The sequence below is a fragment of the Rattus norvegicus genome, chromosome 9, assembly GCF_036323735.1.
Source record: "Rattus norvegicus strain BN/NHsdMcwi chromosome 9, GRCr8, whole genome shotgun sequence".
In the NCBI taxonomy this organism is placed as follows: domain Eukaryota; kingdom Metazoa; phylum Chordata; class Mammalia; order Rodentia; family Muridae; genus Rattus; species Rattus norvegicus.
Window position 1 is genome coordinate 89,843,235 of NC_086027.1, and position 23,560 is coordinate 89,866,794.

At 35.9% G+C, this 23,560-nt stretch overlaps 1 protein-coding gene across 8 annotated transcripts in view; it reads left to right on the forward strand.

The window, feature by feature from the left end:
• The first annotated feature begins 11,874 nt into the window (after nt 1-11,874).
• The window catches only part of Nyap2 (neuronal tyrosine-phosphorylated phosphoinositide-3-kinase adaptor 2), a 278,358-nt gene continuing 266,672 nt past the window's right edge, over nt 11,875-23,560 (forward strand). For 2 of the 8 annotated variants that reach the window (XM_063266525.1, XM_063266527.1), the window contains exons 1-3: nt 11,875-12,398; nt 12,757-13,241; nt 21,569-21,805. In XM_063266525.1, the coding sequence (XP_063122595.1) occupies nt 21,585-21,805 (221 nt within the window). In that variant the 5' untranslated portion in view covers nt 11,875-12,398; nt 12,757-13,241; nt 21,569-21,584. Of the gene's footprint in view, nt 12,399-12,552; nt 13,242-21,568; nt 21,806-23,560 lie in introns of those variants that run through there. The other 6 variants (XM_063266526.1, XM_063266528.1, XM_063266529.1 and 3 more) reach the window with 4 other exon arrangements.

Genomic DNA, 23,560 nt, shown 5'->3' on the forward strand with positions numbered 1-23,560 from the left:
CCCTTCTTGCTGGAGTTCAAAACCATGGACAGTTCCACTTAGAAGCAAATATCATGGCCATGATTGTTTAGAGGTGTTGAGTACAATATACTGCTATGGCCAGAAACTACACATTTACTCTGCATTTGAAGGAACTCAAGCTAAGAAGGGGGAGGGGGGAGAAGGTAGAACGCGATCAAGCATTCAAGGCATTCTGCTCTGTACCTGAGTCTTGTACTTGGCTCTCAATGATGTGCCCCCCCCCCCCCAGGCTCTTACCATTGATCGCTCAGGCTATCAACGAATGATAAGAGGCTTATGAAATGAGCTTCCCAGAGAAGAGAGATGGATGTGTTAAAGACTCTACAGAGCTGATGGGTTGATGGGGGCTCTCAGTTAATAAAGAGGGGTAGAATGTCACAAGCTTGGAGCCACGTTATCTTGGGATATATGTGTAAGTCCTTTTGAAGTGTAACTTTTCCTCAGGGTTCGTGTGTGTGTGTGTGTGTGTGTGTGTGTGTGTGTTTATTGTGTGTTTGTGTGTGTGTGTATAGCAATAAATTGTCATAGTGGGTATCATGAAAAATTGAATAAAAGAACATATGAAATTGAGAAAGTGGTAGAAGTGATTAATAAGACCTAGAACAGAGGGATAGGGTATAAATTTGTTCAAAGCACATTATGTGCATATATAAATATTAAATAAAATATTTTAATAAAATTTACCAACACTTCTAGCAGACACCAACCCAAAGGCTAAGAATGTCATCAAATAACATCTGATGCCTGTATTAGAGATGTCTCTGCTTTGCTATCTTCACACCAATGTATTTTTAAAGTATCTTGAATTGTGATTTTGTTCCGTTCTTTTAAAAGCTTCATGAAAATCTTACCACACTAGAATACAGTATTTAGGGTAACCTGAGCTTATTTTCCCAAGTGACAGTCATTCCTATTTGACACCAGCACAAATTCTGTCTCCTTCCATTTGCTATGTGAGCTATGATTTATCACGGAAGGAATCTACAATAGTATTTTTCAGTAGCTCAGTTCAGAATTAATCCTGATGTTGGTTGTAAGAATTCTGATTCATTAACCATGGTAGACTTTGTGACAAAAATGACTGACTTTAGGGGACACAGAAAGGCTCCCTTGAAATCCAAAGTCAACAGATAATAAAATTAAAGATAAAGAAAATTTCCAGAATTCTAATGTGTTTTAGATAGAAAATTTGAAGGAGAACCAAATGAATATTTGTTTTTTAATTAACCCACAGTTTCTATGTTTATCTATATGCAATGACCTATAAGTATACCTAGAAAATATTATATATATTTATAAGAACAGAACACTACGATCAATTAAAAATTTAAATTATTAGTTGCATATAGTTACAAATTATGTGCTCTTAACTGCCCAGCTATATCTACAGACTCTGAAAATATATTACTTTTAATCAGATTAGAACAAATTTATTAATATTTAAATACATTTTTTACAGCAAAAAACCCCACACTCCATTAAATATATACCACTTTAACTGTCTGGAAAACAGGTGAATTCGATCTGAGATTACTCTTTTGAGAATTGTAAATGTGTAAGGTTTTTAGTATTTCACAAAACTTTGAGATTAATTTACTTTTAATCTCTTGCTTGGCTTTTGATTTCTACTTCTTATAGAAATGTACCATCTGTATGTTTTCTCTCAAAATTGTTTAGAAAATTATTACAGATAATCATTTGAGTATTTTATATAACACTTTCCACTTAGAATAATAATGAAAGTGATAAATATTGATTTTAGTTACACAGGTCATGTATTTTTAATTTGCTAATGGAATGGCTATACTGTTTTCCACACAAAGTCTATCTGATAAAATAAAATTCAGAATTAATATTCAGTGGGTAAGTGTGATTGCTGCTCAAATCTCCTAAGTTGTGCTTCATGCTTGGTACACATATGAAGGATAAAAGAAAGAACTGGCCCCAGATGCTGTCTCTGCCCTTCAAAGGCAATACATACACCTCCTCCTCTCTCTTTCTTGTGCACACGTACACAGAGTCATACAATAATGTTATTTTAAAACTAAATATTTTTCATTAAACCTTAAGTTGATAAAGTTTTTAAACAGGTAATATTTAGAATTATGGTGATAGGTTGACTATCTTGCACACACATTCTTTAGTGTGCATATTTACATATTTAATGGGTTGTAGTTTAGAATTTACCAAAGTTGAATCTATCAGAGTACACTGTTTCTCTGTTTTTTTCTTATTCTCACTCAGCCACTAGTGAGTTGAAAGCATTTTAATATTATAACTCAATAAACAAAGATTGAGAAAAAACTAAAACATAAAACCCATTTGGCCTCAGATCAGTTCCATAAACTTTACAGAAACTGTTCACTAAGTGGTTTTTCCAGAAGAATGCACTTCAATACCTCACGGAATTTCCTAAAAGAAGCGTCCAAACACTGGTCATACACCTCTCACCCTGTCCCATCTGGGACTGGTGGGAGGAAGAATAACATACAGGAGCCCAACAATTGATTCTAACCACATTACCATCCATACATCACATATTCTGTGTTCATTTAGTATAAATTACAGATGTTTAAAATTAATGTTAAATGTTTGTTTCATTTGGTGCAACTTAATGTAATGTGATGCTTTTATAACAATATACCTAGTATTTTGATAAGACTGTGGTCTCTAGGTATAACCAGAGTGGTTTATAATACTTATTTTACTATCAAGAATTACAATTATGAGTTTATTAAATATTAGTATATAGGTGGAAGTTTAACAGTGGTCTAAAACACAACCTGTTAATAGTCCACAAGATACAAGTAATGAACTTCTTCTGAATTCTATTTATCTCACTCTCAAAACCTACATCTTAGACTTCTCTATGTGATTCTTCTACCAAAAATTGTCTTTTGCCAATTTATCTTTCTCTTATTCCGTTAGATCTATTAAAAACTGTGCAACAACAAAAACAGAAAATGCACAAGGAGGAGGGAAGAGAGAGGAGAAGGAAAGGAGGAGGAGGGAAAAAGAAAAGAGAAAGGGGGGAAGGGAGGAGGGAGAAAGTCTGTAGATTGTCTTCTAAAATTTTTTGTAAATGACACTGACTGATGTCTAACATTCATGCCTTCTGTAATAGGGTCACTTTCTTCCCTAGAATTTTATTATAATGGCAAGTACAGAAAATAAATAAACAAATAAGGAAGCACATTATTAAGTCAATGATATATAATAGAATGCGTGAAAGGTAATAAATTGGGGTTTCAGGAGGTAATGTTGTGTACTTTGAAAATTCTGGTTTTTACAACCCTACCTCATAGATAGATTTACAATTATACAAGTGAGGAAGCCGAGTCATGTAGAAGGCAAAAAGAAAAAAAAATTGTTCAAGTTTCTAGAGGTGAAGACTACACTGGAAATATAAATACAAGTGATCACAGCCCCCAATGCTGGCTGTTTCAAATGAAGGTAATATGAAGAGAGAGATTTGAGAGAGCAAGCAATTTTAGTGAATTTGAAACTTTGTCCAAGCATATTTAAAATTTTAAGCTACAGTTATTAAGAGAACATGAAATTATTCGTTCTTTGGTCATGTTGTGAGTATGTACTAAGGTTTCCAGTCTTGCTTCAGTGATCAACCCTCCATGGCGTCCTTTATTTACTTCATACTCCCCTCACTCAGATAGTTATAATTAGATGAACTAAATGTGGTAAAAAACAAACAAACAAACAAAAACAACAAGAGTTGGAGGACATTGCTGTGCATTGGTTCTTCCATTATTCAATTCAGTTACCAGTGGATAGTGGTACTTACTCTCTGTGAACGTAATACTACCATGTGCCCATTTATTGAGAGAGTCATAGAATTTGGAAGAGAGGCCAAGACATATCTCTATATCACATAAATCTGATAGGGAAAGTCAATGTCCCTCTACCTCAACAATACACACTGCACTAACTTAAATATTTGCTTTAGACAAGCCGTGTTCTCACTTGCAACCAACCTGTAAATTTCTCCCAGGTCCTACATGACCAGTGTGGTCATCCTTATTTGAGTTATCTCTTTATCGCAGACACTGACAACTCAGTAATGCAATGCAAGTTTTCCATCCCAGAAATCCTCCTGACCCAGCCTTCTCACTGCAAAACTAAATGGAAACCCATAGGTTCTAAAGGGGACTGTTGCAATGTGGGGAGAGAGAATTTTGCATTTTACTTCCAACTACTCTATTAAATTATTATTATTATAATTATTATGCAATAACATATATTTGGTAGAAAATGAAACAATGCCCTACATTTTTTAAAAAATATAGACTACTCAGTATAAACAAAATTAGCCTTACCAGTTTTTGCACTAGACATTTCCACGTGCATATAGTAGCTGAAAAGCCTCAAGCAAATCAATTTAACTTTCTTTGCCTCAGTTTGTAAAATGAGAGAAATTAGAGTGCCCATCTCATGAGATCAGAGTGGCTGTGGGATGGGTGAGTTAATGGGAGCATAGTGCACAACGAACACTACATATGTGTTTGCTGACAATGATCATACCACTAATGTTATTCTTGTACACAATTATTATTATTATTATTATTATTATTATTATTATTATTATTATTACTCAGTTCACTGTCTCCTATCCATAAGGCATTGAAGTGTGCACTGGGTACAAGGGTAAGCATGCAAGAATCCCATTCCCATGAGGCTTTCATTTTAGAAAATAATGGCAAAAGTAAACATATCTTTAAAACTCAGAGTCAACAATATATAAATAAATGGTGATAAGTTTTGGAGGCTACTTTTGAAAATGTAGTGTGGTTGGTACAATGAGGGACTGCATTGTTTTTTTGTTGTTTATTTGTTTGTTTTTGTTTTTGTTTTTGTTTTCAGAGTAGAGAATCAGGAAAAGAATTCAGTATCAGAAGGCAAGAGGACCTGGAGTGAGATTCTGGGCTTCCAAATATTTAGAACTCAAAATTTTAGAAAGGCAGACAAAGACATCAAAGAGGGATGGTCATTGAAATAAGAGGAAAACCAAAGAAAGGATATGGAAAGTTAGATAAAACAGTATTTCAAGTAAATTGTTGAAAGAAAAGTTGTGTTTGGATTTCGTAACATAGGCAAAGGTAACTTGTCAAGGACATATTTAGTAATGAGTATCGTTTTCAATTCTGCTTAGTGTTACTATGCCATATCTGTTGGGAGGAAGGTACTGTTTGAGCAAGGCACTGTGTAAGGTAATGGGGTTGAACACAGAATAAGTGCATGATATAGTGGGATATCATTTTTACAAATCGTGTAATAAGTGTATTCTGTACCCTTAATATTGCCATTACTCAGATAATAAACAGCAGGTATAGGGTTTCCATGTCTTGTGCATTGCCAATATGCAGGGCAGGCATGTGGCAGTTGTAGGAACAGTACCCTTGTCCCCTTGTAATATCTACATTCAAAGAAATGAAAGTATTTTATAGCTGCTATTACAATTAAATGTCAAATCTTCCATGATGAATAAGCAGAGAGCTTTCTTTTTTAATTAAATTTTTATTGGATTTTTTTAAATTTACATTTCAAATGTTATTCCCTTTCCTGGTTTCCTTACCATAAGCCCCTTATCCCCTCCTCCTCCACCTTCTTCTATAAGGATGTACCCCCTCCCCAACCACCTCCCCTTATTGCCTCCCTGCCCTGACATTCCCCCTACACTGGGGGGTCCAGGCTTGGCAGGATCAAGGGCTTCCCTTCCCATTGGTGCCCAACAAGGCCATCCAGCAGAGAGCTTTCAAATCGTTGCTATTACTAAGCACAATAAAGCTTCAGTCATAGAGTTTTGCACTTATTTCATATTTAAAGCAGAAATAATGTTTCACCGACTGTGCTCATTAAAAAACTATCAGATTAATCTACATTTCAGGTGAGTATAATCACACAACTGTCCATTTCTCCTTGTTTATGCCTAAATGACAACTATTAAAATCTGACTCATCCATGATTGAATTTACTTTTTATTCCTACTAAAGCTAAGAACCATTTCCTCCACTCATTCTCAATCTTAGTCTAATTTAGTAATTAATTCATTTCTTGTATTTTATTGTTTAGTACTCCAATGATTATTTATTGTGTGCATATAATATTGTTCTAATTATCATAGTCATAGGCAATTGGTTGTATTGAACCTTTCTGTATTATTTTTATTGATTTTACATTATCATTAAATGGAGCATTTCTGGCCTTCCATCCTGCCTTTCTTCCTTCCTTCCTTCCACCCTTCTTTCCTTTCTTTCTCTCTCCCTCCTCCTATCTCTCACTTTTCATTCCTTTTAACCCTTTCTCTGTCTGTCTGTCTGTCTCTTGCTCTCTCCTTTCTTCTTTCTCTCCCTTTCTTTCATCATTTATCTAGCTACAATGACTCTATCAGCTATCAATTATCTAATCACCAATTATGAATCTATCAACCATCCATCAGTCATGAGTTTATCTATCATCTACCTATCTATCATCTACTTGTAATCTATCATCTGTCTGTCTGCCCACCTGCCTGTTATCTACTTATCTCTGTCTCTCTGTATTCATCTCTTTTCTCATGCGAGGAACCATGGAGAGTGTCCCCAATTGGGCATGACCATATTAACATTTTGGTATCTAGACCCACCCTATGAATCTGGCAAAAGCATCCTTCTGTTGCTCAGTACAGTTAGTCTACGGTATAGGTTCTATGGGATCTGTTCACAGCATCCCAAATTGACTGACGAGTCTGTGAAGTAACTCATACCTCTGCATATTTAACAAGACCATAATAATATTCACATGGAGGTACTATTATTTGAGTTAAAACTGCCCAGATTAATTTTATACCATGAATTAAGAAGCATCTATGTATGTGTATGTATGTATTTCTCTATTTAGTTTAATTAATTCTTAAAATGCATTTTTGTCATGTGGTAACGTCCCTATGCATGCTTTCCTTAGATGTCTTAACCTCTTCTATTGATTTATAGTCTTATCCTGTACAAGTAAATCAATGTAGCTTTATAAGGCATTTTAATACTCAGTTCCGGACATATGTGCCAATAGCTATCAAATTCCATCGTTATCAATTTCATTGAAATTTGAGTCACGTTCATTTAATACATTTATAAAGTCACAACTATTTATAAAGTTGATTCTCTCAATTCCAGAAGAAATAATCTCTATTTCCACATTACTTTCTCCATATCTCCATTCTAACCTGTACCTCACAATGCATATATTCCCTAAAGGCAGTTGGGACCAGGCTTTTGAGAGGCAATCAAGTTTAGACAATGTTAAGAGAATGCTGTCCTGGGACTGGATTCCTAGATTTATATGGAGGGAAGAAAACCTAGCCCTTCCATTCAGTAAGCTAGAAAGATCCTCCTGAGGAAAAAGTCTGTATGCACCTTGATCTTGACATTCGGAACTAGAATTGTCTTAGGCACACAGAATGTGGTTGTTTTTTTTTTTACAAACCTCTGACTCAACACAGTATTTTAAAAGAATATTAGTATTCTCTTTAAATAGGAACCATGTGTTTTCATATACAGCCACTCTTCTTGAGGATTTTTTTATTATTTCTAGTTAATTTCATACTGGTAGTCTTATTTTTTCAGGTGGTAAAAGTCTGCATTCCTTAAGCATTTAGGATTTGGCTTGTTACTTCTATTTTTTTTTCTTTTCTTTTTTTTCAGAGCTAGGGACCGAACCCAGGGCCTTGCGCTTGCTAGGCAAGTGCTCTACCACTGAGCTAAATCCCCAACCCCCACTACTTCTATTTTAAAATATTCATTTGTGTTTCATATTTAAGATGCTCTTTTTATGTTCACCACATAGGTAGCTTGAAATTTCTATGTGTATAAAGATTATACCATCTATTGAGGCCCACAATTTAGTATCCATTCAGTAAATCTCTAACCTTAGAGGGATGTTGTAGTCGTTGTGTTGGAACCACAAGGAAAGAAAGGAAAATCACCCTCCTGAGGGGGTTTTACACAAGTACAAGTGAAGAATTAAGCAGCGATGTTCAGCTACTCATGACTTTAATTTTAAACATTCATTAAATGTTTCATAGAATTGAAAGCAAGGACCAATTTTTTATTATAGTGAGTTAGGACAGGCTTTGAGGGTAAGAAAACTTGAGTAGATAATACTCATTCAAATAGAGAGCTTGGATGGTTGGCATACTGGTATCTGGTTCACTGGTCATGGGAGTCCTTTTATTAGGTTTTCTTTTAAGTTTGAGAATAGCAATTACTTTAATATCTATGAAACCTTCATTAAAAATAACATTGGTTCAAACAAGCCATGGTATCTATGTGTGTTACCTTTCTTACCATATAATTAACCCACTAAATGTCAGGTTGTCCCTGGAGGCTGTAAGTTTAGTTTTGTGAGCATTATATTATAAATCATTATCTAGTCACCAGATACTGGATCAGGCAATGTTTGTAGTCTACACAACACACCAGTTTGATAGAAGTCATCAATGAGGCTTCTGCTGACACTTAAGTCTGGGCAGGAAAAATAAAGAGGGTTAAATTATTCTCATTCTATCAAGACTCTCTTGTCCTGCTCATGTCGGGTGTTCTAGACAATTCTATTGGGTGTAAAAGAGGTGAGGTTTAAGACTTGGTAGAATAACTTTATTATAATTGTGTTTCATCTCTCTAAGCTAATTGGAATAAATAATAGAAGAAATAAATATCAGAGAAAAATACTAGAAAGGCTTCGTTTAAAAAAACTTTGTTCAAAGCTTTAGAGTGTGCCTAGTGAATCTTGAAATTAGACAGCTCGGTTGTTCTGTCAATTATTAATTTACCATCTATGTCATGTTTTCTCATAAAGACATTCCTCCTGTCTAGTTGGTTTATAGTATAAGACACATTTCTAGAACTCTCACATTTTTCTCCTTCTGGGTGGATGGAAAAGGTCTACTTAAGCCACACAGCACCAAATCCTTTCATCAATACAACAGAGGGGACTTTTTCCTGACTTAAGAAATTTAAGCAATGAAGCATCCAATCTATGGTCTCCTAGGAATGCCAGAGACACTCAGCCACTCTGTGAAGATAGAAAATAAAACATGACACAAATATAACATTGAGATTGTTGCTTCTTTATGTTATCTTTATTCTTATTATAAGGATTTTCAGGTTTATTTTTCTCTACGCATAGTTCTCTGAAATGAAGCTACATTTGTCTCTAAGATCATTTGAGAAACAACATTAGAACATTTCTCTTTTATTCACTGGTATGTGAAGAAATAGATCTAGGCACCAAACTTCAGGGATGTCATATGCTCCTAGACACTAATATATCTCCATATACAAATTTGTCCAATTAGAATACATTGTGGTTGGAATGAATATATTCCAACATTTAAGCATATGAGCATGATACAACATGATAGGATAAGAAGAAAAAGAAAGTAAATGGATGTTGGAAGGAAAGGAGAAAGAAAAGAGAAGAGGGTGAAGAAGGAGAAAGGGAAGAAATAAAGGGAGACAGAAAAAAGAGAAGAGAGGGAAGATAAGGGAGTAAAGAGAGAGGGGACAAAATACATTCAATTTTTCAAATTGGAAATGTACAATTTTAAAGATATGTGATACATATTTCATGTCTTCTTATGGATGAAAACTCCATCTTTTTCTTTGAAATGTTGTGGCAAACCTTGGCAGGTCTCTTTTATGCTTTGCAACCATGTATCAACCCTTACTTACTATTTTTGAATTGTGTTATACAATGGCAAGCAGAGTCACTGACTTGATTTCTATTCCTGGTCATCTGGTGTGTGTGATATTGGTAGCAGGTCATTTCATTACCTGAGCACTGTTTTCCCATACATGTAGAAGGATTTCTCCCTTGTTTAGTCATTCTCTCTGTAGTTCAAAATACATTCATCTAAACATGCTTAAATTATCAATCATTATAAAAATACTTCCACTCCCTAAAATGTCTCTCATATGAATTGTATTTAAAAAAAAAACAAACTTTTCAACTTTGGTTCTGTGATGAAAGACTTTTTTATGAGAGCACTTTGCTATGAAAAAAATTGACACATTAGTAAACCTCTTCATCACAGTATGGGAGCTGTTGCGAGATTGTAAGTGGTACTTGAGTATGTTTACTGAGATGTGCTAAGATTTTAACACAAGGTGGGGGAGCTCGAGCAGGGAGGGGCAAAGATTATGTGATTAAGACACATAAGATATGATCTTTCTTCTCTCACACCTATACTTTCCTCCCTTATTTGCATCTACCTAACCTTCCAAGGAATTTCATTACATTAAATAGAAATCCTGTTCTACTCAAAAGCTAGATACACAAAGGCTGGAAATTCATCCACTATTTTAAAATGTAGGTTAGAGAATGTTGAGTTACACCACACACACACACACACACACATATGTGTGTATATATATATATATATATACACTATATATACATACAAATATTTACCCTATATACCTCTATTATACATTATATATGTTATATCATATTACATATATTCTATAATATGCAATATAATGGGTATAGTATATAATGTATATAATACAAGATACATGATATGTGATATTTAATATATAATATGTAATATATAGTATAACATGTAATGTGTAATATGCAACATACAAATATATAATATACAAATATAACATATATCCCACACAATAATAATATATAATAATATATTATATAATATGTATCACATAATATATAATATGGTGTATAATATACAATATATTCTATATTCTATATTCTATATTCCACATTCTACATTCTATATTCTATATTCCATATTCTATATTCTATATTACATATATACTTGGGATATATAGAACAATATAATGTGTTGGTTTTATTTTTCCCAAATTTAACTAAAACAAATATATAAAATCATAGCACAGTCTTGGTTGTTATTTAAGAATTAGGAAGCTGACCTGAAGATTACTGCTTTTATAGTTTGCTGGCACATAAAGATATTTTCATAAGGAATTACTTATGAATTGAGATATTTAACTCTAAAGAAAGCAGCTTGCAAACAGAAGCCATTTACAGTAAAGCTTACTGTGGGAAAGTGACCTGAAAGTTGTAGAAACCATTTCCCAATAATATGAACATGTTTTCTCACTAACTGGTTTATCATTACCATAGCAGTCCTTTATTTCGTCCTCCCCCTTTTTTCTTTCTTTCCTCATTTCTTTCTATCCTTTCTTCATTCCTTCACTTTCTTTTGTTTCTTGTCTTATAATAATATAGAATAAGTCTCTGGAATCATTCTGTTACATCATATACAAACAATATATTTTTTGAAAAATATTTTATTTTTATCATTTACTGAGGAAAAACAAGCCAATTAGATTTCTCTCTCTCTCTCTCTCTCTCTCTCTCTCTCTCTCTCTCTCTCACACACACACACACACAAACACACACACATATTCACTCAAGTACACAAATATATTGTGTGTATGTGGGTAGAAGTACATACACGTTTGTCAATCGCAGCGCACAACATAAGCTATGCACACAAATTCAGTGGAATATTAAGAAAAGAATCCAGAGTCTCTTTGGGAGAGTCAAGAAATAGAATGACTTTAAATCGTTTCTGCAGTTAGTCTGAAGGAGGTAGGAGCACATAAGCCATAATCACTGTACATTTGAATTTGGTTAAAGTGTTGCAGTCCAAGAGAGACCTTTGTTCTGTGTACGTGCCCCGTGCACGTTCTTCCAAGTGGGGTAGTTTTATTCTCATGCCATGGGAGCAGGTGGTATGAAGCTGTTTTGATGAGGTTAAAAGGCTCCTCCCCCCGCTCCGCAAGCAGCAGCCTGAAGTACGTCAGCAGTAATTGTGTGCATGGCTCTGCTGTGCAGGGTGGGTGGAGGCAAAATTGATATCAAATAAGGGCATCAAACTGAGATCCGAGAGAGTTCCGTTTAAGTTGTTGCTTGTTTTTATTAGCACCACCAGAGTGAAAACCTTATACCTTAAATATCCTCCATACAAGAACAATAATTCTGATCGATTCATATTTTTCTCTCTCCAAAAGGACTGATTTAGTGCTACATAGTGGATGTAAATGAATAGGTTTCTTTATCCTCATTTTATTTTATTATTGACAAATCAGACTTTAGCTCAGTTAGATGAAAGCGAGAGGTTCTGTTGTTTGGACTTGAGGCCTTTAATGAGAATGGGAGCCCCTGGGGAGCCGAAATCGGTGCTGCTTTGGGGGTTTCTTGCCATTTCTTCAGTCGTTCCTTCCTTTCCAGTGGGCCTAGGGTGTGGGAACTATCCAAGGTGCTAGGATGCTGGCAGCTTTGCTGTTCAATGCAGGCGGATTGCAGAAGCTGGGGAGAGAGATTACCGCTCATTTGAGAAGGTACGTTCTTTGTTTCAGAATCCCTGATTAATCAGCAGTAGCAGCAGCATCAACAGACTAAGGCAGCTGGAGAGAAGAGAGAAGCAGGGAGGGGGGAATCGGGAGGGAGGGAGGGAGGGAGGGAGGGAGGGAGAGAGAGAGAGAGAGAGAGAGAGAGAGAGAGAGAGAGAGAGAGAGAGAGAGACCGAGACCAGAGCCAGAGCAAGCTGGTTGTCATGGGGGAGGGACGATGCTACCAGCCAGGCTTCTCCAAACCTTCTGTATGTATGCAAGGAGAAAGAGCATCTTTGAGGCTGAAAGGAGACATTTAGAGAGGATGTGTCTGATTTTTGTTTCCATTTATTTTTTGTCTTCACAGAACATGATCAAATGAGGTACCTTAGCCAGCTTGGTGATTGCTTCGGGTCTTGTAATCATCTGTGTAGCAAAGTGGGTAAAATCATTCAATTTCTTCCCTGCTGGACCTGGAAGGAGAGGGGCTGTGTGCTCATCCCCACCCATTAGCTATGCCCTCTTTTCTCCGAATGTCGATTTAACGAAGCAAGCACCTGTCTTCTGCCACTGCATCTTCCTTGCAAACTTTAAAAGGCATTTTATCCGATAGAAAGAACATCGAAAATGCTCTGATCTCTAGTGATGAAGAATCTTGGATTCGACACTTTTCGCATCCAGATATAATGCACTTTAATTGAAGAAATACTGAACTGAACCTACAAGTCTCTTTCTTATGGTGCTGGATTACTCCTACCGAACTGCCCCGAGACCAGCCCTGAGAGAGGGCTCAGACAGACCCAACTCACCTCCTGACTATTCCATTTAGTTCTCCCCGGGGACTTAATTTTGGTATGTATCTCATTTTTTTTCCGGATTCTCTAAGCATGCTAATTGAATATAGAACTAAGGAGAGGAAGCAATTGGTTATGAAATGGGATGCATTCTAGTTAGGGAGACTTAATGCTGAAGTTTGCACGTTTTATTAGGTGGAGCCGAGATAAAGATACAACATGGGCATCCACACTGTTAGTGAGCCCCTGGCTATTTTTAATCTCGTGCCCACTTAGTGATTGCCATGGAAATGTTAAATGGATTTTCCCTAGTAAAATAAGCCATGTTGAATTATTAAAAGAATTGGAAGTATTTCTACGCCATTAATTACTATTCACGTTGTGCTTGCTGCTGTCTTAATTCCATACCATAAATATTTCACAACAGACTCAGCTCGCTGGTGTCCTCAGTGAGGAGCCTAGTTTTGCATTTTCAGAAAGAAAGGTATGTACGCTACCAAAACATATCCAAATGGCTAGACGCACTTGAAGGTGAAGCTGCTTATTTTTGGCTGATTTTAAATAGACTTTTTTTTCAGAAAAAAATGTATTTTAATACTAGCCAATATCAGGAGGGTTTCCTTAGTCTTACCAAAATGTATGCATCTGCTGTAGAACTTCAGGTGGCCTTGTTTAACTTCAGACATGTACTTATTTCATCGAAATAACTCCAGGCTAATTTTTCACACTCCCCAGGAGTATTTTCAATACTTGGAATGGTAGGCACATCTGGGAAAATGTTGTATTTAAAAACGCTCATTTTTATTAAAAAGTACTAAAGTTGTTTTTGTACCAAAGGAGTACATTGACCTTTCTAAGTGTAGTGAAAAAAATATAAGGGCACTTAATGGAATTATTATACATTTATAATCAATTAGTGAAGAGTAATAAAATAGAGAGTAAGAACAAAAACCAGTCTTTTAAATGTTCATATTTCAGAAATACTCCAGTTTATTTGATATATTGTTAAGTGTCAACTTAACAACTAAAGAGAAAACAGGAGCCGGACATGTACAAATGATTCTGGTTTTTTTTTTCTTTGAAAAGTAGAACATACTTTTGTCCAATTCAGAGAAGAAGGTAATTCTATGAAGGACGTGTAATAGTTAAGAAATTGTGAGAGCAGACCTGTGAAAAATGCTACAACTTTGCAAAAAGATGAGAAGAGTTATAAAACTCTAATGGTTTGTAAAGTTGTACACAAGTGTCAAAATCTCGGGGAAAAGAATGGTGCCTATTGTTTGAAATAAATCAACCAGTCATAGACTCCCAACTCAATTAGATGGCTTGCCTTGCAGAGCCACTCAGCAATGTATTAAGCTCACTGTATCTACTTTGCAAATACTGCCTCCTAAGCGTCTGGAACCAATTGGCCCAAGGCTCCACAAAGTCCCTCAGCCACTGGCTCTTTGCTTGAGCTTCTGATGTTAGAGAGGATGTGTTTTTAAGACCTTTGATAAAAGACACCAGGACAACCTGGAAGTTAGAAGAATGGCTGGTAAATGATTTACTGCACTTGTATGATCTATGCCCACATCCCAGTTTGGGGGAGGGAGATGGAGGAGAAACACCACTGCAAAGAAATCTGCTTTCTGAGGAAGAAGTAATCAATACCTTTGTGGTGACTCCTGAAGGCTTTCTTGGGGGTAACTTCTCTCCCCATTTTGTGCAGAACAGCTGCATTTTGAGACCACTGAGAGTGAGGCTATGAACATGACCATTTGTGGGATGGGGGGGACAGAATTCCAAGTACAGATTTAAATATCTGACACTAGTATTTGGTAGCCTTAAGACATTTATTGCAAAAACAATTGGACTTCATTCGCATGGCTATGGGGTTTAACTCTGGTATCTAGTTTTGAAGTCCTAATCTGAAGTTAGCGAATTTTAAATAAGAATTTGCATATGTGTTTAACATATGCATGTGAAGCCTGATTACTACATATTTTCATATGCAATGTGTGCTGTGTGGTTTTAGATCGATGTAAGTACATGCAAAAAAAATGTAAAATGGTCTTTATACTGCTGAACAATGCAAGAACCCAACAACAACAAAATAGTCAAAATCACCTGGGGACACTCTCATTGGACCTAAGCCCTTAGCATTCTCCCCCCTTAGGCAAGATGCAATGATTGGAATGAGAAGGAGAATTAAATTTTAGTAACTAAAATCCCAAGAACTTCGGAAAGCATTAAGACAAGTGCCATTTGAAAACCTCAAAAATATATGAAGAATAGAAACTGCAAATCTTGCATGATCCTCAAGTAAATTAAAACATAAACAGAAAGAAAGGGTAAACTATCCAGCCATTCATCATTTAATCTCTTCTATGCATATGGTATTTCAGCCGATCACAAATCACGCTGTGACAACAGCACAAAGTGAACTTAACCTTATCCTGGTCATAAGATTGTCTTGCAGGATTCACTGTGGTCTAAAGTAAAGAAATTCTTAAGAGACTTTAAATGTGGGAAAACAATTCACTCCCAAATCAAATCTTTTTTCATTCTCAACCACTCAATATAGGTGGCAGAATTAAGATTAAGGAACTTGCCACTTTGTCTCTTGGAAAAGCTAAATCTCATACAGGGAAGAGTTTCATTTTAGAAATTTGGGGTAAAGAGTTCAGAAAGATAAACAAAAAAAAATACTACTGATGAGGAGACTAGTAGACTTGGTTTACTCAGAGGATTCTGGTACATAGGAAACTTTGCTCTGGGTAAGGAAAACCGTCAGGTTGATCAGAGGGCTCAGTCTTCCTGAGTAAGTGTATGCTTCCACCAAGCCCACCCTCACAGAGCCAGAGTGGTAGATACAGTAATGCAGCAATCTTAAACAAATGGAAGAGAGATGTTTAGACACAGGTGAAAGGGAACCAAACAGTTTGAACATTCATTTGAATCTCTTTGCATGACTTCTCTTGAGCACCAGTGTGTTTCTTTGAGGAACTCAGTCTCACCATGAGTTGGTGACATAGTAAATAGACTCTGTGAACTGACACTACGCATAGTGGATTTCTTCACTGGAGTCTGGAAAATACCACAGAATCACATGACCTTGGTGAAATTTGTATGCATTTACTTACAAAAAATGCTAGATAAATTTCTCTCTAATGCTAAGTATTGTATAATTGTTTGGATCTTGAATTTCTTTGATGAAAGTACCAGCTATAAAGAGAGAAAAATAGGGATTTATAAAATTTTATGCTTCTGTCAGTATCATTTGGGCATACCTGATTTTTCCTGTGTGTGTCTGGGTAATGAGAGGTTTTTTTTTTTAATTTCTGTGGGAACATTTGTGAAGAATTAATATTACTATCAGGTCTAGACTCATCACTGGTAAGGAACAATGATGGTTCTGTTAAAAATATACGTAGAAAATTAAATATGAAGTTAAATGCTTATTAATTTCTTTTGGCCATGGTAAAAATTTAATTAGTGCATTTTAGTTAAGTCAAGTGTCAGATTTTAGAAAGTGTCCCAATATTACAGACTATAGTCTTTGTGAAGGGTGTGGTCAACAAGCTATAAGTAACAAGGTGACAATATTTCACTCTGTAGCCTTTGTGAGGGGTATGGTCAACAGACTGTAAGTAACAAAGCCACAATATTACACACTTTAATTGTGAAGGGTGTGGTCAATGTGCTCTAAGTCAAGAAGTCACAATATCACAAACTGTTGTCTTTGTGAAGGGTGTGGTCAACAGGCAGTATGCAACGCAGGGAAAGAATAGTATAGTTGAATACTAAAGAGTCATTCACCTTAATATTTAACCCAACTTCTGTAGCGTTGGTATGATCAGTGATGACTGTAGACACAGTAACCTAAATATTAAATGGGCAGACTCTCTGGAGATGCAGAGCAGAGAAGTATAAGAAGGTATACAGTAAAGATCCTAATTTTGCTGTGCATTACACAGGATTCTGCACTGGTTATTTAACTACTATTCCAGGAGAATCCTTGATATAATTTTAATAAATCTCATGAATTGCATTAAACACATACACAGTACTTCCGAATTTGGATCAATGCTGTGTCTTCTAAAGAAAGCATCCCTAGTCTTGTCTACTCTTAGAATGAAGACACAATACTTCAAGAATAGAGACAGGCAGCGAAAGTTTCTCATTTGTTTTAAATAAACAATGGGTACAAAAAATTATTGTTGGCCATAAGAAGTCAAAAATTCACCTTCAATCTTATGCATTGTTGTTGCTATATTTAATTCGAAGCCAAGCAAGGGAGATGGCTAGTTATTAAAAAAAATACCAAAGATGGTATATAGAATACAAAAACCCAGTTGTTTTTTAAAAGTGCTTCCTAAGAGACCAACTAAATTTTACTGTCTGTTTAAACAGATTTGCAATTCAAGAGCCAGGAAGTGTTTGATGGGCAAGATATGGAGCATGCCTTAGGGAATGTCTCTCTTTTCCATAAGTGTACACTCTGAAAACACGTTTATGAGTTACCAGATTTTCATACATATTGCAACAAATGGTAACAGTTGTAGCCAGGTAGGTAGATAACACAAAGTTCAAATTTCCATGGTCTCTGTTCATTGTGAGAGAGCTATATGGATCATTCACCTTAAAGAGATCCTTCATCTTGGAAAGACCAAGTTGGAAGGGTTGGAATGGAATGCAGTTTGTGGTCCCTAAGTCCAGTGCCCTTGTGTTTTATATTTGTGCAATGAGTGGACTCATGGATAAGTTTATTGACTACAAATTATTTGGTCGGTGAAAAATATATTACCTCCAAACTTGGCCCTCAAGTGAACATTTGTGATGAAGTAGTATTGTTTTAAACAGTCTGACACCCACCTGTTTCAAAGTAGAATTCGTTTATCAAAGAGCCATGTTATTAAATACAATTATTACCACAGTTAAGAATTGGCAGATCCAGCATGATGGCTCAGAGGTAGAGGCACTTTTGTATGACCTTATGACCCTAGTTTCATTATCAGATTCTACAGGTGGTGGGAGAAAGAGTTGACCTCTGACCTCTATCATGCTATGGCAAGCATACCCGAATACAAATACACACACAGCCATGCAGGCACACAAGTACACACACACACACACACACACACACAAACACACACACACACACACAAATATGAATCAATAGGTATTTTCTAAACAAGTTTTTTAGTTTAAACACTAATAGGAGGTTGGTGACAGATGGCTTGTCTGTTAAAGGCACTTGATAGCAAGCCTAACTATTTGATTTGGATCATTGACAAGATGCTAATCTTATTTTAAAGAACATGTGTAAATTTTGAGAAAATTTATCTATTTATTCTCAAAAATAGTGGAAGTAGAGGATGCGTGGCAAGCTGGTGACATGAGCAGTACCAGAGTTAGATGAGATGCATTATTCATTCCAGTCTTCTACTGCCGTTTGACATGTGTCAGTGCCTTGTTGGTAACAGGTGCCCAATAGAGTCTTAAGTAGATGGATGATCATGTGACCAAATACCTTCCTAGAGGAGGGTACGAGCGCATGCATAAACATGCTACCCATTTTTGTAATATGAAGTTTAAGTTGACAACATGGCTGATTCTCATTTCAAAAAAAAATCCATGTGATTTAAAAAATACCGTTTGCATGCCTAAATATTGAACAATAATGTTATTTCACATTTTCTCAGAATAACAATTTAAACTCCACGTAATTAGTTAGGTCGTTAATGATGATTAATAATGTTCAGAAATGATCAATTAACTTTGTTAATAATTACAATGTAAAAATCACTAGGATTGGTGGAGAACCTCAGCTAAATAAATAAATAAATAAATAAATAAATAAATAAATAAATGAATCCCGTTGGATAATCATGCTTCTTACACCTTGGAGAAATACAGTTCTGCTGGAGGACAGAGCAGGAGGAATCATTCTTGCTTGCCTCTAGCATGCTTATAACACTGAGCTGGCTTGCTTAGCTGAGGCAAGGTTAACTGCCATAAATTTAGGCTTGTCCTTTTTTCACCTGGAGAACCTACTATGGACGTTCTTCATACAAGTGAAGTCCTGACAACTGTAATGCTTTAGATAAAGCTGAAAGACACTTTCCTGTATTCTTCTCACCAAAGTGAAATTCATTCACAGTAGTAACTTTCTTCTCTTCTAGGTGCCCACCACTTAAGCATGTAATCTGATGGACAGGTGTAAAAATACCATTCAATTGCATTATGTAGTTGGAATTAAAAGACTACTCAGCATTAACTCACTGGAGCTTACACATCAAACAAAACATCATAAAAAATTTAACATAAAGATCCAAAGGCAACAAACGACCTTCAGTTATAAAATGTCAGAGACTGGGAAGGATTTTAAGATCAGCATATGATTCAAATCTGGTAGCTAAAGGGCTAATAAATTATGATATGAAATGAGATTTTCATGACTACAACCTAGGTTGTGAAATATGATTTTCATTTCAGAATGATTGTGACGTATACATTAAAATGAGACTTCTAGACATTTGTAGTAAATGGATGGGCTGATCGACATTTTTATGTTTTTCAAAGGACATAGGTTTTTGTTTGTTTACATGACAGACATGTGCCATACACACTTCTATCAGTTATCTACACACAGGGAATGGAAAATTAAGGAAGTCTTATTAACATAGAAGATAACACATTTTACGTGATTTTGTTCTTTATTGTTGTTAAGGCAGTTTTCCTATCTTTTCTTGAATAGTTGGAAAGTTCTTCAAGACATGGTGATTTCTAAAATCTCCCGTTGAACTATCAATTCATCTATTCATCTATCTATGCATGCATGTACACTTCCATCAATGCATTCATCTATGCATGTACACTTCCATCAACGCATTCATCTGTGTATGCATGCAACCATCTGTGTACACATCCATCTATGCATGCAGCCATCTATCCATCTACCCATCCATCTATGCATATATGCACTCATCCATCTGCCCAATCCATCTATTTATTCTTCAACCCATCCATCAATGCATGCATGTATCCATCCATCAATCCACCTATCCAACACACACTGATCTTGTTGACTGGCTTCTTCAATAACATTACTGTGATATTAGCACACCTTAACGTGCATACATCTGTTTAGTTCTACTCTAAATTCTTCATAACCCTTCCTTCTACTGGCACAACTAGTGCGAGCTTTTGTCCTTTTCATTTTACAGATGGGATCTGGGAAGAGGTGCACTTGGTAAAAGTTCCATGTTTAAAATACAGCTTGACTTGCTTTGATTTGTCAGTCACTGCTCCTGTGACTTAAGTTTTTAAAGACTTAGACTTTTAATTAACAATTCTATAAAAGGTATCAAAGCTACTGCTACCAGACTGCTAAGGATGTGAACGGTCCTGACACTACACAATATGTGTCACCGTAAATTATGGTATGAAGTAATTATATAGGGCCATTTTGAAACTAACAGAGGGTCACAAGAGTATACAAATTAGAAGTCAAATTGCTTTTCCTTGATTGCTGTCATACTTTGTGTGGACATTTTAGATTTACACATCTTAACTTAAATATCTAAAAAACATAATTCAATTTCTCTGCAACACTACTTAATTTTAATTTAAATATGCATGGAAATGTCATTATGATAATGAAAATACAGAATTTGGATTTATGATATTGTAACAACACATTTACAGAAACAAAAATCATGACTGTAATTATGCAAAGCAAGTATCTTCAGGTACAATATTAATGCATTCACAGGTGGCAGGGCAGAACTGTGGCCCTTTGTTCTGCTGATGTTGCTGCTTAGATGACGCATTTGAACTCAAGTAACACTCATTTCATGTTATTCCAAATACTCTGGGTACCTCTACGTCCTAATGGAAAACTTAGATTAAAATAGATAAGGCTTAATTATTTATATAAAATTAAGCTTCATTCCAGGGAACAGAGAAGTCTAAAATAATATGAATGGGACATATATTATTTTTAATTCTAATAGTTTCATTAGTGATCTTCTATAACAACTTTATGCTTTTACTCATCATACCTAAAATGCACTTTAAATACATTATTATATTTAGAGTGTTGGACTATATCCAGATGAGTACAAGTGGGCCATGGTGATGTGTAGAGACTAGAGGTCAACTTGGAAAGTCAGTTATGCTCTTCCACTTAAAAGAATTCTGGGACTAGAATCCAGGACATTAGACTTGCCAGCAAGATCTTACCCACTGAGCCATCTCAATGACTCTTAAATATTCTAACTCACCAGGGCTATAGACATCCTAAGAACTCTGGCAACTCACTGGATGTGTGAGATGACATAATCTTAGGGATGAAACGTAATGCCCTTGCTAAGGGTATGATGTGTTGTCCATCTGCAGAAAGCATCCCGTCTCCATGATACCTTCCAAGATGATGAGTGCTAATCCTGAAGAAGACCCATTGGACACCTTTTTCCAGTATATTGAGGATATGGGAATGAAGGCATATGATGGCCTTGTTATTCAAAATGCATCTGACATTGCTCGCGAGAATGATCGCTTGAGAAATGAGACAAACCTCGCTTACTTGAAGGAGAAGAACGAGAAACGTAGACGACAGGAAGAAACAATCAAACGGTAAGCATAAGGCACTGCATTCCATGGGGGGGTGGAAATATCCAGATCCTGCTAAGACTGTGTTGCTGACACCTGGCCAAGAAGGGGCTGGTCAGAGTCTTGGCGGGATACATGGCGAAACAGACACCTGGGCTCTACCGAAAGCTCATCTATCCTGCTGACAGATCCTGGCCTTCGTTAACAGCAGTTACTAGCCTATGCTTTGTGCATATGGCGGTACAGATGGGATGAGGAGAGAATTCAATTTTCTCCCCATAAACGCTTGTGTTGAACAACCTCTTGATAAAAGCACCAGGGAGCACAGACACATTTTTAACAGCCAACGTTTTATGAGAATGCCCACCTTTAATGGCCTATGTTTGTAGCTCTTACCTTAAAATAGAGTTCATCTTCTTCCTACAATATGACCAAGACCGGTGAATAATGAGATGCTCATGAGCCTCTGAAGGCAGTTGGAATCCTTGGTGTATGTTCCTGTGCAATTTTATGGCAATTATACCTCTTGGTTTGGTACCAAGGGTCCCGGGTTTGTTCAAATGAAATTGCTTTCATGATGTAATACCTACTAGTGACAAACTAATGAGCCCCAGACTGCAGCCTTCCAAATAGAGGTTAAGCTCCTAGTGCATGCACATAAAAGAAACAGATACAACTCTTGTTTTTGTTGTTGCTGTTTTTATAGAGAAAAATAAAGCTGTTTTTTCCCCTCGTGTCACACACTGTTTTGTGGAATCCTGTTTTATTACTGGAATTGATTTGCCAAGTTCACATTTTCAAAATGTAGAAAATGACTTCTTTCAGTTCTCTGCATGACTGAATAGTGATTGGATGGTTTGGATAGGTCATAGAGGGTTTTCTATCTAAAATGTTATTCACATACTCTCTCAGAAGATTACAATATTAAGGAAATGAAAATATTTTTCAAGTTCAATTGTTTAAGTCAAAAAGAGGTGAGGTAATGTTTCATAAAACTAGTACTTTAAAGAAAATGTTATACATAATAGAAAAAGATGGAAAGAGGCAAAAGGAGGGATAAAGTGAAAGAGGAGGGAGGACGATAGAGAACACTAGAACGAGAAGTTTTAGAAAGAGCACACGGTTTAACCTTTGGATTATTATATTTTATTAAGCTTAACTTAAGGTTGATTTTTTTTTTGCTGGAGTAGGCTAAGTACCTTTTCACACAAATTTTCCTATGTAGAATCTCTGACAAATTTCTGTGTGTTCATGTGTGTTTGACTTTAATTCTGAATGTCAAGGTTTTTTTTTTTTTTCATTCAAAGCAAAGGTGAGTAACCTGATTACTAAAGAATTATAGTAACATAGTCTAAAGCTTCCCACTCATACAGTTGCAAATCAACAATTAATTCTTTTGATAACAGGTAGAATTATTTATTACAACATCCTGTTGGTCCCTCAGGGCACCACAAGGTGCACTCCCCCCTCCCACTAGCTTGTGAGGTTGCATTAACAGCCTTTAATAGGCTTCTGCAGAAATATCCAAACACAGTGACAACAGAAGTGGCCAAATTTTAAATGCTTTTACTGACACGCATTTAAAAAGGCACCAATAAAAACTGGGGTGGAAATCTGACCTCTAAGGCACTTGGGTGCAAGTATCTAGATACATGGAGATACATCGAATTCTGTTGTACGTGATGAGCAGTGTGTTGTTGTATGAACTTGAGCTCATTTTGCTGGACTTTGCAGATGACTTTCTAAGACTGTATTAAAAAGCACAGATGACTTACCAAG